The 13,200-nt window shown below is 37.4% G+C and overlaps 1 protein-coding gene across 7 annotated transcripts in view; it reads right to left on the bottom strand.

Moving 5' to 3' along the window:
• Positions 1–13,200, bottom strand: part of MAPK8 (mitogen-activated protein kinase 8) — a 119,108-nt gene that overhangs the window by 11,481 nt on the left and 94,427 nt on the right. For 4 of the 7 annotated variants that reach the window (XM_036385464.2, XM_036385463.2, XM_036385462.1 and 1 more), the window contains exons 2-5: positions 7,719–7,885; positions 5,072–5,201; positions 3,832–3,890; positions 3,582–3,720 (exon numbers count right to left, since the gene is read on the bottom strand). In XM_036385464.2, coding sequence (XP_036241357.1) covers positions 3,582–3,720; positions 3,832–3,890; positions 5,072–5,201; positions 7,719–7,840 — 450 coding nt within the window. In that variant the 5' untranslated portion in view covers positions 7,841–7,885. Of the gene's footprint in view, positions 1–3,581; positions 3,721–3,831; positions 3,891–5,071; positions 5,202–7,718; positions 7,886–10,479; positions 10,538–13,200 lie in introns of all 7 variants that reach the window. The other 3 variants (XM_036385461.2, XM_054515582.1, XM_054515583.1) reach the window with 1 other exon arrangement.

Here is a 13,200-nt window from a genome sequence, read left to right as displayed (position 1 = left end):
ATGCTGACATGACTTCAGATTGTTTTGGTTAGCAACACAGTAACTATTCTCCACACGTGAACCCTATTGACAGTAGCGCCTTTGCAACATTTATTTATACAAACACTACCCTGGCTTTCTCTGTCATCACCTCAGCAGGATCTTACACACACCTGAATGTCACAGAGTAAATATTATAGAGTAACTTCAGAATAACTTTGCAATCATAAAGTCATTCATAGCATACAGGACAACACAGATAAGACTAAGATACTTCCTTTCCCACACTCTACTGAGATTAATGAGAGAAAAACCTGAGATGTGACAGAGAACTCCAGCACCTGAGCAGTAAGCATTTGATAAGTAGCCCTATCTGTCTTGTTTCTTAAAGACTTAAAGGTGGATTTCTGCCAGATTTATGTAGTTTTCATTTATATTTGGATGACTTTCAGCAATCTCCTCATAATGCTAAGAAAACTGCATTAAAAATCAAGAGGAAACAACAAAAAGAATTCCAGTACAACAGAATTTTAATGACCAGCTGAAACTCTTGCATACATACATATTCACACATGCATTTCCACACAAAGACTCTGCAGACAACTTTAGCTTAAAACATTCTCAAATACCACAATTAATTTAAGTTCTATAAGGCCTTCTGGCCATTTAATATGCATGTTTCAGATTCTGCTACACTCCTTTTTATTATCAGCTTTATTTCTACACACTTATTATTTTCAGGATGTTCACTGCAGAATGCCAGGCGCATGCTCAGGGTATTAACTACACTCATCCTCCCCAAAGCAGCAGGATTAGCACTCAAAATGTTAAGAGATCTTCTCTTTGCTTACCAAATGCTGTCCATTCTTATTTCTGAACACCATGTAGCTGTCATGAAGCCTAGGATCAAAATGATGAATTGACTTACACTACATTAAAATTCATGCAGAGATGCAGAACCTGCATCTCTTATATATATATATATATATATATATATATATATATATATATATATCTTCTGTTAAATAAACAGAAACTAAAAAGCTCATTTGGGAGTGATCAAATTAATTAGGATGGATAAATATAACCAGAACCTATAGCAGAAAATTTCTCACTGAAGCTTGAAAATGTAAAATGTCAGTGCTTAAGAAACAGATTCTTGCATGGCCGTCTCCCCATTAGCCAAAGGAGGAGACAGGGACATCTCTGGAGGATAATTCATGGCTTCTTGGGGGCTTTTCACTTTCTAACAGAAGATTTGTGAAGGGCTTCCGTAATTAGGCCCCTTGTTAAGTACTCAAAATTGGGCAGAATTCACTGTTTCAGAGCCTCCATGCGAGACTAATGAGCCACTCTGTGTCCCTCAGAAAGTCAGTGAGGCACAACTCTGCAATGCTGATCATTCATCCTCAGACTATGAAATATAAATTAACGTGTACTTCTATATTGGCTGGAAATTGCTTCTCTGCAAAATGTTTGGAACACAGTAATGTTGATTAGCCAACATCTGTTAAAGTCAGTGCAAAGTTATGGTCAAATCTTTACCCATTGATATGGCAACTAAGTTTGCCCCTACAACTTCAAAGTGAAGTTGAAAGAAACTCCTTGTGTTTGATCTCTGCCTTGTTCCATGCCTCTAGCTTGCCATCAAAAAACCACTTAATTCTAGAGTACAAAGAGTTACCACTGCAGCCACATGGTCTGTGTGACACATGCCCCTTTGCAGGATATCTTCCTTGTACTCCAAGGTTTTGTCCAGCTTTCTCCATAGAGAAACAACACTTTGACACTTTGCATCTTGATGCAAAAAGGCACAATGCACTTAGCAGGTAACGCTGTGCCTGAATATCCTCAATCTTCTAACAAAGTCTAAGAAGAAGGTCTCAGCTGAAAATCTACCAGGAAGACATGCAAGTGAAATGTCCTTCAAAAGCATCTGCACATGTCCTTTAAAAGCATTCATGCATACATATGGTGCTATTTACATAGCAATTGTATTTAGTTTTCTTAGGATAGTTTATCCCTGTATGATAGGAAGCATTTCAAAGAGTTAATCCATATTTACAGAGGAAGGAATTCTAACCTCAAAGCTGTCTTCACTCTTGCCCAACTAACTAAGTAGTTACTTCTTTTCTGTAAATGTAAAATGTTTAAATTAATCCACAACTTCTACAGGATCAATGCCCACTTCAGAGGAGTACAAACCACCCTGAAGCAAGCACACTTTTAGAAGCTCCCCTAAGCTTGTGCTAAGATCCACAGAGAGACATTCTTACTTTATGTACTCTAGCACATCCAGACAATACACTGTTTTCTGAAACTAAAAAAGACCTAGGAAAATCCACAGCATTAAACTTGCACACTTAAATATTGAAGAGGAAATGTGAAACTGTATGCAAACCATTATTTCAGACCTACAGGCACATGACATTAGAACACCACAGGCTGCATATTTTCAGTCATAAGCAATATAGTACCACAACACTAAGTGGAACAATGTAGTTTTGCTGAGCATTCCCAGAACAGTGCAAAAGGCCCAAGTGACCTATTTCAAATGCCCACAAGCAGACCAAGCAGCATCAGGTATAATGCCTGGTTGCAGGCAATGCTCCTCCCTCCCTTGCACATCTCTTCCAACACAGCAGTTCAGTGAAATTGCATGCAAGAAGGAAGGTTTCACTTTCATTCCTTGAGCTCTTCACTGGAATGACACAGCTAATGAGTACTAGAACCAGCTGAGCAAAAGGAAGCAGCATTTGCCCATTCAAGCTGTATTTTCCATTCCAATAATTGTCCCTGTTCCCTGGGGAAAAGATGGCACACTGAAAGAAGTGTCAGACTGCAGATCCAGCTTGCAGACCATTCAACACTCCAGTCACAATGTAGTGGACCACTGACCTGGACTAGCATCCTAACACAGCAATTCCTGTGGCAGTGCACAGGAAGTTATAACCAGACAATCTCAAGCAATTTTTAATCTATATACCATTACATACAAAATGCTCACTTGAACAGGCAACCCTAAATTCAAAATTTCTTGACTAAATTGCAACACACACGGGCCATTTAAAAAGCTGCAGTCAGTTTTGCCTGTTAACTATCTGAGTGAGTGATTTGTGACACACAGGTGTTATCCAAGTTCCAATGACAAGTCTTTATCATCATCATCTTATCTGGAGATTTCAGATAGTTATTCATTACTCTGCTAGTAAAGGAGAAGAAATAAAATGGGCAGTTCTTTCCAAAGATGGAATTTCAGGTTTGGTTACCAAAACAATAAAGGCAGAGACGCTTCCAGATATCCCTTCCTGCCATGACTACTAAAGTAGAATATTATACAGAATTAGAGGAGGTAATGCAACTCACTGCAAAAATCTTCAGTTTGCTCTGGGCAGATTGTTACCAAATCATTTAAACATTAAAAAGGCTCATTCCAGAATTATTCTGGAAAAAAGTGTGATGATTTCCCTTCAGCTTTCTCTCCCTGCCTATGGGACAGGCTATGAAACACCCTTCATGCTCCCATTTCTAACTTCTTTTATCTTTTAAATACTCAAGAAAAAACCAGGTGCAATGCAAATTATACATTTTAGTTCACTTACCCTATGAATAATCCCAGCTGAATGAAGATGTTTGATACCACACAGCATTTGATAAAGAAGATAGGACATTCGTTCATGGTCCAGCTCCATCTGAATCACTTGGCAGAGATTTGCATCCATGAGCTCCATCACTATGTAGCTTATGAAGAAAAAAAAAGAATAATCAGATAATACTGCTGTTTTACTGTATTCTCTCTCTTAATCATCTTTCATAAAATAAATTCTCAGCTTTAGCTCAAATCTGACTTACACATCTTGAAATTCTTCCAGGGATTTTTGTGGTGTGAACACATTCAGTAGGCCGATTATCTGCGGGGAGGGGGAGAGGAAGGTAATTGTACCACAGCAATAAAAAGTTGCAGAGTCAACATTTCAAAACTGGTAACTATTATTCTGATATGAACCTCCTGGTATACACTGAAGCTCAAGATGCGCAGTAGCTCAACCAGGCCTAACATAATGTAAACAGATCCAAATGATTTTGAAAGGAGTATTTTTCCTCCACAAATCACATAATCTAAAGACACTCCATGTGTTAACAAGATGATATTCAAATCTTAAAACCTAAGTAGCTTAGTCACTCTTCCCCTTCTTCCTACTTTCAGTTTGAAGACTTGGTAAGATTTTTTTTTGTACATGAGGGATAATAAAATTAAAACTGATGAAGACTCCCTAAAAGAGACCACTTGGCCACTGACAGAGGTGAAGAAACAACTTAATCCAAACAGAAAAACAGGTTCTTACAGATGCATTAGGACATTTTGCATTAAGAGTGGACAGGATGTACAGAAAGAGGTCAAGCTACTACTCATGAAGAATCATCATACAAATTATGCTATTAGGTGGAACAACCTTCAGTGAATCCACATATATACCACCTGTGTGAGAAAATACAAAATTTTCCCAAAAAGCTAGAAGACCGAGTAAGTTTCCTATGACACTCTCCCTACCTAGCAGCCAGGAGAAATTTTGTCTTCCTGATGGGGGATTAAAAGAGAAGGTAAAGTAGACTACACACATCTGACTCTGAAGGAAGAAAATAAATTTATCACCTATCTGCTTCACATTTCTGTGATCTTGTCTACTGCACAGCTTCATAAATACTGGACAGCTACTGCTGTCACAATATAAGATTCTAAACTCATTCATGCAACAGGGGGAGAAAATAAAGGTATTACAGCCTATTTCTTTTTTCTCCTATTTGTCTAGCAGCAGGATGCACTTACCAGCCATGGTATGCTTACTTGACAGCTGCTTGTAAATTTTAGCAATATAACACTGAGTCCCTAGCTGAGCTTGAAGGGAGTATTTAAAGATTGGGCAGGTATTAAAACTAGTCAATAATAGCTCTTCTGCAAGACACTTCCGTACTTATCATGGAGATACAGCTATGCAATGGAAATCTCCTCTGAAAAGTCACCTTCCAGACTTTTACAAAGGATAACCTTCCAGTTAATTCTTCAAGATCTGAAGGAGGACACTGCACTCACATTTTTATGATTAACACACTTCATAAGAACAAGCTCTCTGTAGGCTCTTTTAGCGTGGGTTTGGTTCTGAAAAGGTCGGCTTAACTTCTTGATTGCAACATTCCGCTCAAGGATGGCATCATAAGCTGCACTGTAATTAAAAATAACATTATTACATCTCTAGTGTCAAGGTCCTTTAAGCTGTGGCAGTTGTAAACATTTCCAGCTAATTTGTATCATGTCTGCAGAAACCCCAAATTTTCAGTGTTAACCAGCTTTAGGAATGTGATATAGCAAAGTGCTCTTGTATGCTGAGTGTATCAAAATTTAAAAATATTTTCAAGCTTCAGAGCATTAACACATGACAATCTCTACAATATAATGCAGTATTTCTGCTTCCAAAGATACTGAGTTCTTGCCACTCACTGGCAAGAACAGACCATCTACAAAAGATCCAAAACACTTCAAACATAAAAAGCACATCAATTTTACATAAAATCTTCACACTAAAAGGGGGACGGCAGGAAAATTAGGTTATAAAAAGGTCCAATGCTTTAAATTATGTAGTTGCTTAATATTCTGATGACAATGACAGCATCAAAGTCAAGACAAAAAAAAGTGCTAAGAAAACTTTAACCTCTAGATGTCACTGGCTTTAACTTGGTGAAAAAAAACCCCAATATTTTGTTTACAGACTAATGCCAACACTGTCATACGATTCAGTGACACAGGCTGTTTAACTGATGAAGACTGTTATTGGAGACAACTCCCTTACATATCACATTTCCAGGACAGGAAGGCATGGCTTGTTTTTCCTGTAAGAGCTAATATAACAGATGACTGCCATGCAGACTCAGGAAATATTTATCAGTTACTAAAAAAGTCTCAGCAGAGAAAATATTATTTTCTTGTCTCTTCTCAAGAATGGTACTCCAAGCTAATGAAGAATATCTGCCAGTAAACAGTAGGATCTATTAAATCCAACTCACTACTTTAAGAAGTGGATTGTATGTATGTAGGCTTGAATGATTTGTAATTTATCATGAACAAAACCTCTAGACACTAGTAAAGAAAAAGAATGGGAACAACATGTACTGGTAACTTTCTTTGATGTACATTTTCCACTATAATTGGAATTCCCCCACCTGCCCCAAAGATAAGGATTATTTTAGGAAAGGTGGCCAACATAGGACTTCTGTTCTAGTATTTAAACTTCTGCATTCCCTGTACATAACAGAAGCCTAGAGCCTATTTCAGCACCAGGCCATCTACTTAATATTCCGCCAAATAAAGTAGGATCAGTTACAACAACAAAAAAAAAGAAACAAATACAAACCATCACCACAGACAACAAAAACTCCAATCCAAAGAAGTGCACTGTATGGAGACACATGAGCAAGATTTAACCACAGCCCTCATCAGGGAAAGCTGTGATTTAACTAAAAAGGCCTCAATTACAACACTACAGCAACTACAGATGGCCCTAGAGAAACTACATGGTCAGCTTTGGGATCTCCGCTCTAGGAAGGGCAACAAATTTGGAAAACAGGCAGTAGTTAACATATGACTGGCCATCAGGACAGTAATAATATCTAAAGCTTTTACTGGCATTTCTATAGCAACTAAACAAACTAGTTAAGCAACTGTCTACATCCCCAGTCTGTGAACACACATGTAAACAAAATTCAGATCAGTTATTTTGTTGCTGCTAGTTAATACCAGTAATCTTAATGCCAGAAGTTACCATTTCAAAACCAACTCTTTCTAGTGTTTTTTCTTCAAATCTAAATTTACACTGTTTTATTAATCCTGCTAAAACACACACATGAATTGAAAACCCACCTATACCATTCTCTTTACACTGATCACGAACAAGATCAAATTAGTAAAGAGGTGACAGAACTGAGATTACACTCTCCCCTTTTTTTTCCTTGATGCTTTTGTATTTTTATGTACCTGGTTAACATCTTAAGAGTTACAATAAACTGAAAAATTGGCAAGGTCCTTTGATATTTACATCCTTCTCAAACATTCAAAAAAGCTTCCAGGAAGGTTAAGCCAACATTTCTCTTTGAGGCAATACCAATGCACAGGAAACAGTGCCTACAAGCAGCTAGTTGACAACAACCTAAATCAACTGGACACTTTTCAGTCCACACAGCAGAGCTCTTACTCAAAGAATGACACTGTCAGGTCATACTTTCCCAAACTGCATCAGGCACTTCCATATGACAGCCAGCATCCCAAATACTCACTCACTGGTATCAAGGATTACTCAGATTTTGAAACAGACTCCTAACAAGCCATTTCAAGTAGTGCAAACATTTACAAGCAGCAAATATTATACAGAGTATTTCTGCCTTTTATTTCACTGCAAGCAGTGTGGTTTATGATTAGGTTTAGTTTCTTTATCCAGTTTCTTTTTTCCCCATTAATTTACAGGACTCAGCACAACTGGCTGAATTTGCACAGAAGGACATCAATTCTAAAGGTGAACAGGTCAAAAGGCAACAGCAAGCCCTTGCTGAGGAAAAATGGTCACCAGTTACCATCCCTGTTTTGCCCGTAAAAGGTAATTCTCCACACTCTTGGCTCTCTAACATACAACACTCAAAAAAACTATGTTAAGGAAACCCAAAGGTACATTTAAATTTTAAAGAAACCTTACCAGACTATTCCTTGTGCTCCTGATCCTATTGGTTTCAAATTCTGATACCGTTTCAATACGGTGAAAGTTGAATCTCCAATTTCAACGCTGTAAAAATTGTTGTCACGCTTGCTCCTGCTCATGACGGCAACTTGGCTACTTCACTTCATCCAAATTTTGCTTCTGGCCTATGAAGACAAAATTGGAAAAACTAAGATTTTACAACTGTATGGAACCTGACATAAGGCAAAACTCCTTTTAAGACACACAAGACATTTCCCAAATAAATCCCAAGTGCACATATAAGTTATTTCTAGTGACTGCAGGAGTAAGATGGCAGGTGTTTGAAATGCTGTAATGAATGATAGAAAAATCTTAGATGGAAATGACAGAAGATCAAAAGGCAGGAAGCTCCACAGCATCCAGAGAGCTCCAAGAGTCCTCCCATCCCTCCATACACACTTGCAGCACGGGAGCAGGGCCTGGGCCAGACACTCTCCAGAGGCCCCATTCCACCTGAATTATTGCACAATTCCATAAATAAAAGAGTGACAGAACACGAACAAGTCTTCCAGACATTGCAATCATTAAAATACACTTGGTCACAACCACCAGGAATACCCGACACTGATATGAAAACACATACAGTCAATTGAAGTCCAAAAAGGAAAACTGGCCTTGTCAGACATCTTTCATGAGCAAAAAGTAACAATCACAGAACAAAAGTAAGCGAAAAGGATTTATATTCCACCAAAGTCCTCTCGTATTAAAAAAAGAAATGCAACACCTCAATGCAGATGTCCCACAGGAGAAAAAATAAAACTGCATCATGGCTTTTACAGTAATATTTCTCATTTCTTTAATGCTAACAGTGCACTTTTAACTTTACACAACTTTTGAGTGGAGCTATAAGAGATGCCTAGTAGTACAAGTATGTGACTAGAAGAATTGTATTTGTTTCATCAGCATGCTGTCTTCCATTGTTATTAACTTAAAGAACATTTTCCTGTGTTATTCAAGTCCCAAAGAGACTCTTGCCTTCCATATGCCACAACACTATACATTTGTTAAATTTTAAGCAAGCTTTGAGAACACAGACAGTGCAAACATTGCCTCCACAAATAATAACAAATTTTGCACAAGTAGTATTATTCTTAGAATCTATGTATTCCACTTTTAACTAGCTAACCCGTATTCACTTCACAGCCAGAGGTACAATCAAAACACTCTGACGTTCTCTAAAAAGGAGACATTTTTAACTATTTGATATATTACTAATTAAAAATGCACAACGTTAATTGACATTTATCTCAAAAGAAATGTCAATTTCAAGACCCCTTTTCCAAAATGCCGTCAAAAAACCAAACCTCTGTAATAAAGAGTTAACTAAATACCAAAGCAGCTTCTCTCAGTGTTTTGGCAGTTTCATTAAACGCTTCCTTCTCCAGCTGACAGGAGAGGCATAATTGGGCAATAGTGACTGTTCCTTAACACAAGGAAAAAATCTGTATCCAGACTGTACTGGTAGGGTGCAGGTCAGCTTACTGGAGGGAGACCAAAAGCCTAATTTCTTAGCAATGTATGACACCAACCCCAGCTCTTTCTTATCTATCCATCTTATCACTAAGTCTTTGGATTCAACACTTTGTTCACAGATGTACTTGCACACAGTTTTGGAATAAAAATGCCCAACAACATATAATGATAAACCGCCCTGTGAATTAGAAAAGAGAAAATTTGTTGTGGACAGTATGAAATCAGCCAAACACATTTTTGAAAATCAGAAAACAAAGAATGAAGACACTAATTCATGTAATCTTACATTTGTTCATCGTCAGCTGAGAAAACCCCAGTACCTTGAATTTATCCACTAAAACTGTATTAAGATTTAGTGATACCTGCACTGACCAATGCAGGATTAGCTGGAACAGCTTAGTCAATAGAACTCTGCTGTTTGGTATCAGCATCAAGATAATGAAAACTTAATACTTCACTCTGGATAATTCCTCAGAAACAAATGCAGGAAGGACTCTCCCCTCCTTCCAAGGTTTCCAGGTGAGTGCTGGCACCATTCCATTAAAAGTCAGTATTTTGAATAGTCAAAGCTAAGTGTTTAATTGCATTTTCTTTCATTTTGGTAAACTTCATAGAATCAAAGAGTGAAACCAAGCAAGTATAGTTAAAGAAAAGGATCTTGAGAGATAATGTTCTCTGAGAAAATAATTCCTTTATAGTAACAGATTTTACTATATATCATACATTGTATTATAACCAAGCAAATTTTATTGCTTAAAGTCTTGTAATTTGCTACACATTCAAAACTGTACAAGGAAGCTTGTATTTACTAACCATTTTATAATTCATAACAGTACTTTAGTACACAGCAGCATATAAGAGAATTCATTGTTTATTTTCACTAATAACATGAGGAAGGAGGGAGAGATATCCCAAAGTGAGGAAGAAGTGTGTCCACTTGCTGTTAAATTCTCATTCCTTTCTCTGCAGCCCTACATGGTGTTCATCAAAAATTATCAATCTGTACTGTGACAGCAAAAGGTACAGTCTCTCTCTTGATTGTACATGCATGCTCTCCTAGCATAAAACAGATGTACTAAGTGCTTCAGAAGACATGGAGCCAATTCTCAGAAAAGCCATTTCTCCTTGCACATTTTGTTTATACCTTCATTAGACAATACAACATGAAAATCCAGGATTCATCCTATCCTATAATACATAATCTCTTACTTTAGGAGTATCCATTTATGTAAGAAATCATACATACTCAGCTTATTTCTACTTCAATGAAGTACAGCTGACAAGATATTTTCACATCCCAGTACCTTGAAATACAATAAAACAGAAGAAATTAGAAAAACCAGAGATGGGAACAACCATCATTAACTACAAGTTTTGCATTAAATCAGACTTGGTTTTCATGATCATGACTTCTAAAGCAATCCTCTCCTAAACAAGCAAGGACCAAGTGAGCTAAGTCTTGGAAGAAACTTTGGATGTTAAGCCAGCAAACAGTCTCTGGGACAAGGCATGTCTGAGGTACAACACAAACACCAACTGACAGTGATCTGTGTACATGTGCTGGCACAACTGTTCTACAGTGAAAGATTACTACAGGAGCTGCTCTGAAGTAGGACTGACAAAAAATGAAAACCATGACAGTCAAAGAGATGCAGAAATGGAAGAAGGCAATATTAAAATAAAACAATTACATATATTAATACAGTAAATAATAATGTAATCAACATAATATAACAACATAAGCTACCTATCAATGATGATTCAATAACTCCATTTAGAAGGCATCTAACACCATGAAAATCAATGTTCTGTAGGAATCTGTGGTTGACCTAGAAAAATCCAACAGTTCTTCAAGTACATGCTAGTTTGCTACTGAATGCAAAACAAATGGACAGTGTATATAAAGCTCTTGCATTAATGACTCTTATTTAATTTCTCTGTGAAAATACAGTTCACACATAGCTGAATTGTATGCATCATGTGTTTTTGAATGCTTGTATAATTTTCAGCTGTCATGTTTAAAGGTATCTGGATAGCTGCTAAATGGACAGTTCAAACACAGCCTAGTTTTCACATATGCTTGCTTCAAAGGCTCAAATTTAGGCTCAAAACAAAAGAATAGTTTCTAAAGGTAACTTCATAGCTCATTCAGTTAGTCTCAGAAGTAATTATGATTTTAATGTTTTGTTTGTCCATGCTGCCCTCGAAACTGAATGTTGTCTTTTGCAATACTTCCAGCTCTGTTAAATATTAATGCAGATAGAGCATTTGGATAAAGGAGTTCATATTAGCTGGGTGAAAACTGCAGCAAGATATTACTAAACCATTACAAATGCCAAAGATGTCTAAAAACCTGAAGCTTATTCTCAAATGAATATTCTCACTGCTGACTCTAGGATTTGCATGGCTTTCACAGATCAGATGGTTTTAAGCTGAACAACCTCCAGCTGCCTGAACTACTCCTAATGCTGCCATGTGTTTAAGGAGGCCTCCAGCTGCTGTGCCCTGGCAGTGCCTCTCCCCTCAGCTACTGCACACCTGCATTACACAGAACCCTGCCTGCTCACACCACTCACAGGACAGGAGGCACAGCACAAACTAAAAGTCAACAGCTCTGATCTCAGGAGCTATTTTCTGCTTGCAACTATTAAACAAAACCACAAATATACTGGAGTGATTCTTGTATAGCTCAGGTCGGAAGGACAGTGCAGGTACATTTCTTAAAAGAACTAGATTTTAACGTATCTTCTGTCCACCAAGAAGTCAAACTTCACTTGTTACAGATTCAGTAAAGCAAAGGTGAACACTAGATCTCAGTGTTCACCAGGAAAAGAAGTACTGAGGCTGGGGAAAGCTGCATAAACATGACAAGGGCACATTTAGATTTCTATGTTATGACTTGCCTTCTGCTTTCAAGTTCAAACAGAAAAGGGTAGTGTCACCCTGTTTGCTCAAACACAAGAAATTTAAGGCACATTTAATTTTTTTAAACTTTAGGACAGTTACATTTTTGTAGCCATTTATATATGGAGAATTCAAAGCCAATTACTTGATTTCCCAGAACCTATTGAGTATTCAACAATAAACAGATGGCTTTCTCCACTAAAGATGGTAATTTCAGAAAAGATGACAGGCTTGGTACAGACAAATAAATTTGGCTATAAAGCAAAATATTCCTGAGTACACAACAGCAAATGAATCTTAAAAAACTGTAATACGGGCAGTTTAAATCAAGGAATTACACTGGCTTGGCAAACATTTTTGCCAGATTGATACATCTCTTGCAGAGATATAGAGCCCTCTCTGTTAATCTAACTCTGTCCTTGGTAAAATTTAACAGGGAACAACTACGTAGAGCCCTAAATTAATAAACAATGGACTAAATCTACTAATATGAATGCAACCTTTGCCATAATTTAATGTTGCAGTTACAGGTTCCTATAGTGACTTACAACATGCTCCAGCTAGATCACATGATGACTTTCCAGTCATCTAGGAAACTAGATACAGTTTTCTTCATATGTGCCATCTCACCTTATTAAGACAGGGTAATTGAGGAGTTCACTGGAAGGGCAGAACATACAAGGAAATAAACCACCCCCTTCTCCACTCCAGCAGTCTTTTCTTGGCCAGTAGTCACCTTACTACAGTTTCCATAGAACAGATGATAATCTATTTAAAGGTAATTGCAATGGACTGAACTTAATTATGCACTCCAAAAGTCACCTAGAGACCCTTTTATAACAAAGAGGTACCTACTACTTAAACAGCACAGGTTCACAGTGTCTAATAATTTGATTTTAGTCTTCACACCTGATGTCTTTGCCCAGATTCCAGTTCTGTTTGGAACAGACAAGTAATCCTATTACCTTACACAGAGGGAGCTTTCATGCAATGCTTAGCTCCAGATATAAGTATATAAAAAGCATAAAGGGCCTCAAGAGCCACGAGGTCCTCAGAGTTTTCA

This window comes from Molothrus ater, chromosome 8 (assembly GCF_012460135.2).
Source record: "Molothrus ater isolate BHLD 08-10-18 breed brown headed cowbird chromosome 8, BPBGC_Mater_1.1, whole genome shotgun sequence".
In the NCBI taxonomy this organism is placed as follows: Eukaryota; Metazoa; Chordata; class Aves; order Passeriformes; family Icteridae; genus Molothrus; species Molothrus ater.
This window is presented reverse-complemented; position numbering and strand designations above follow the sequence as displayed.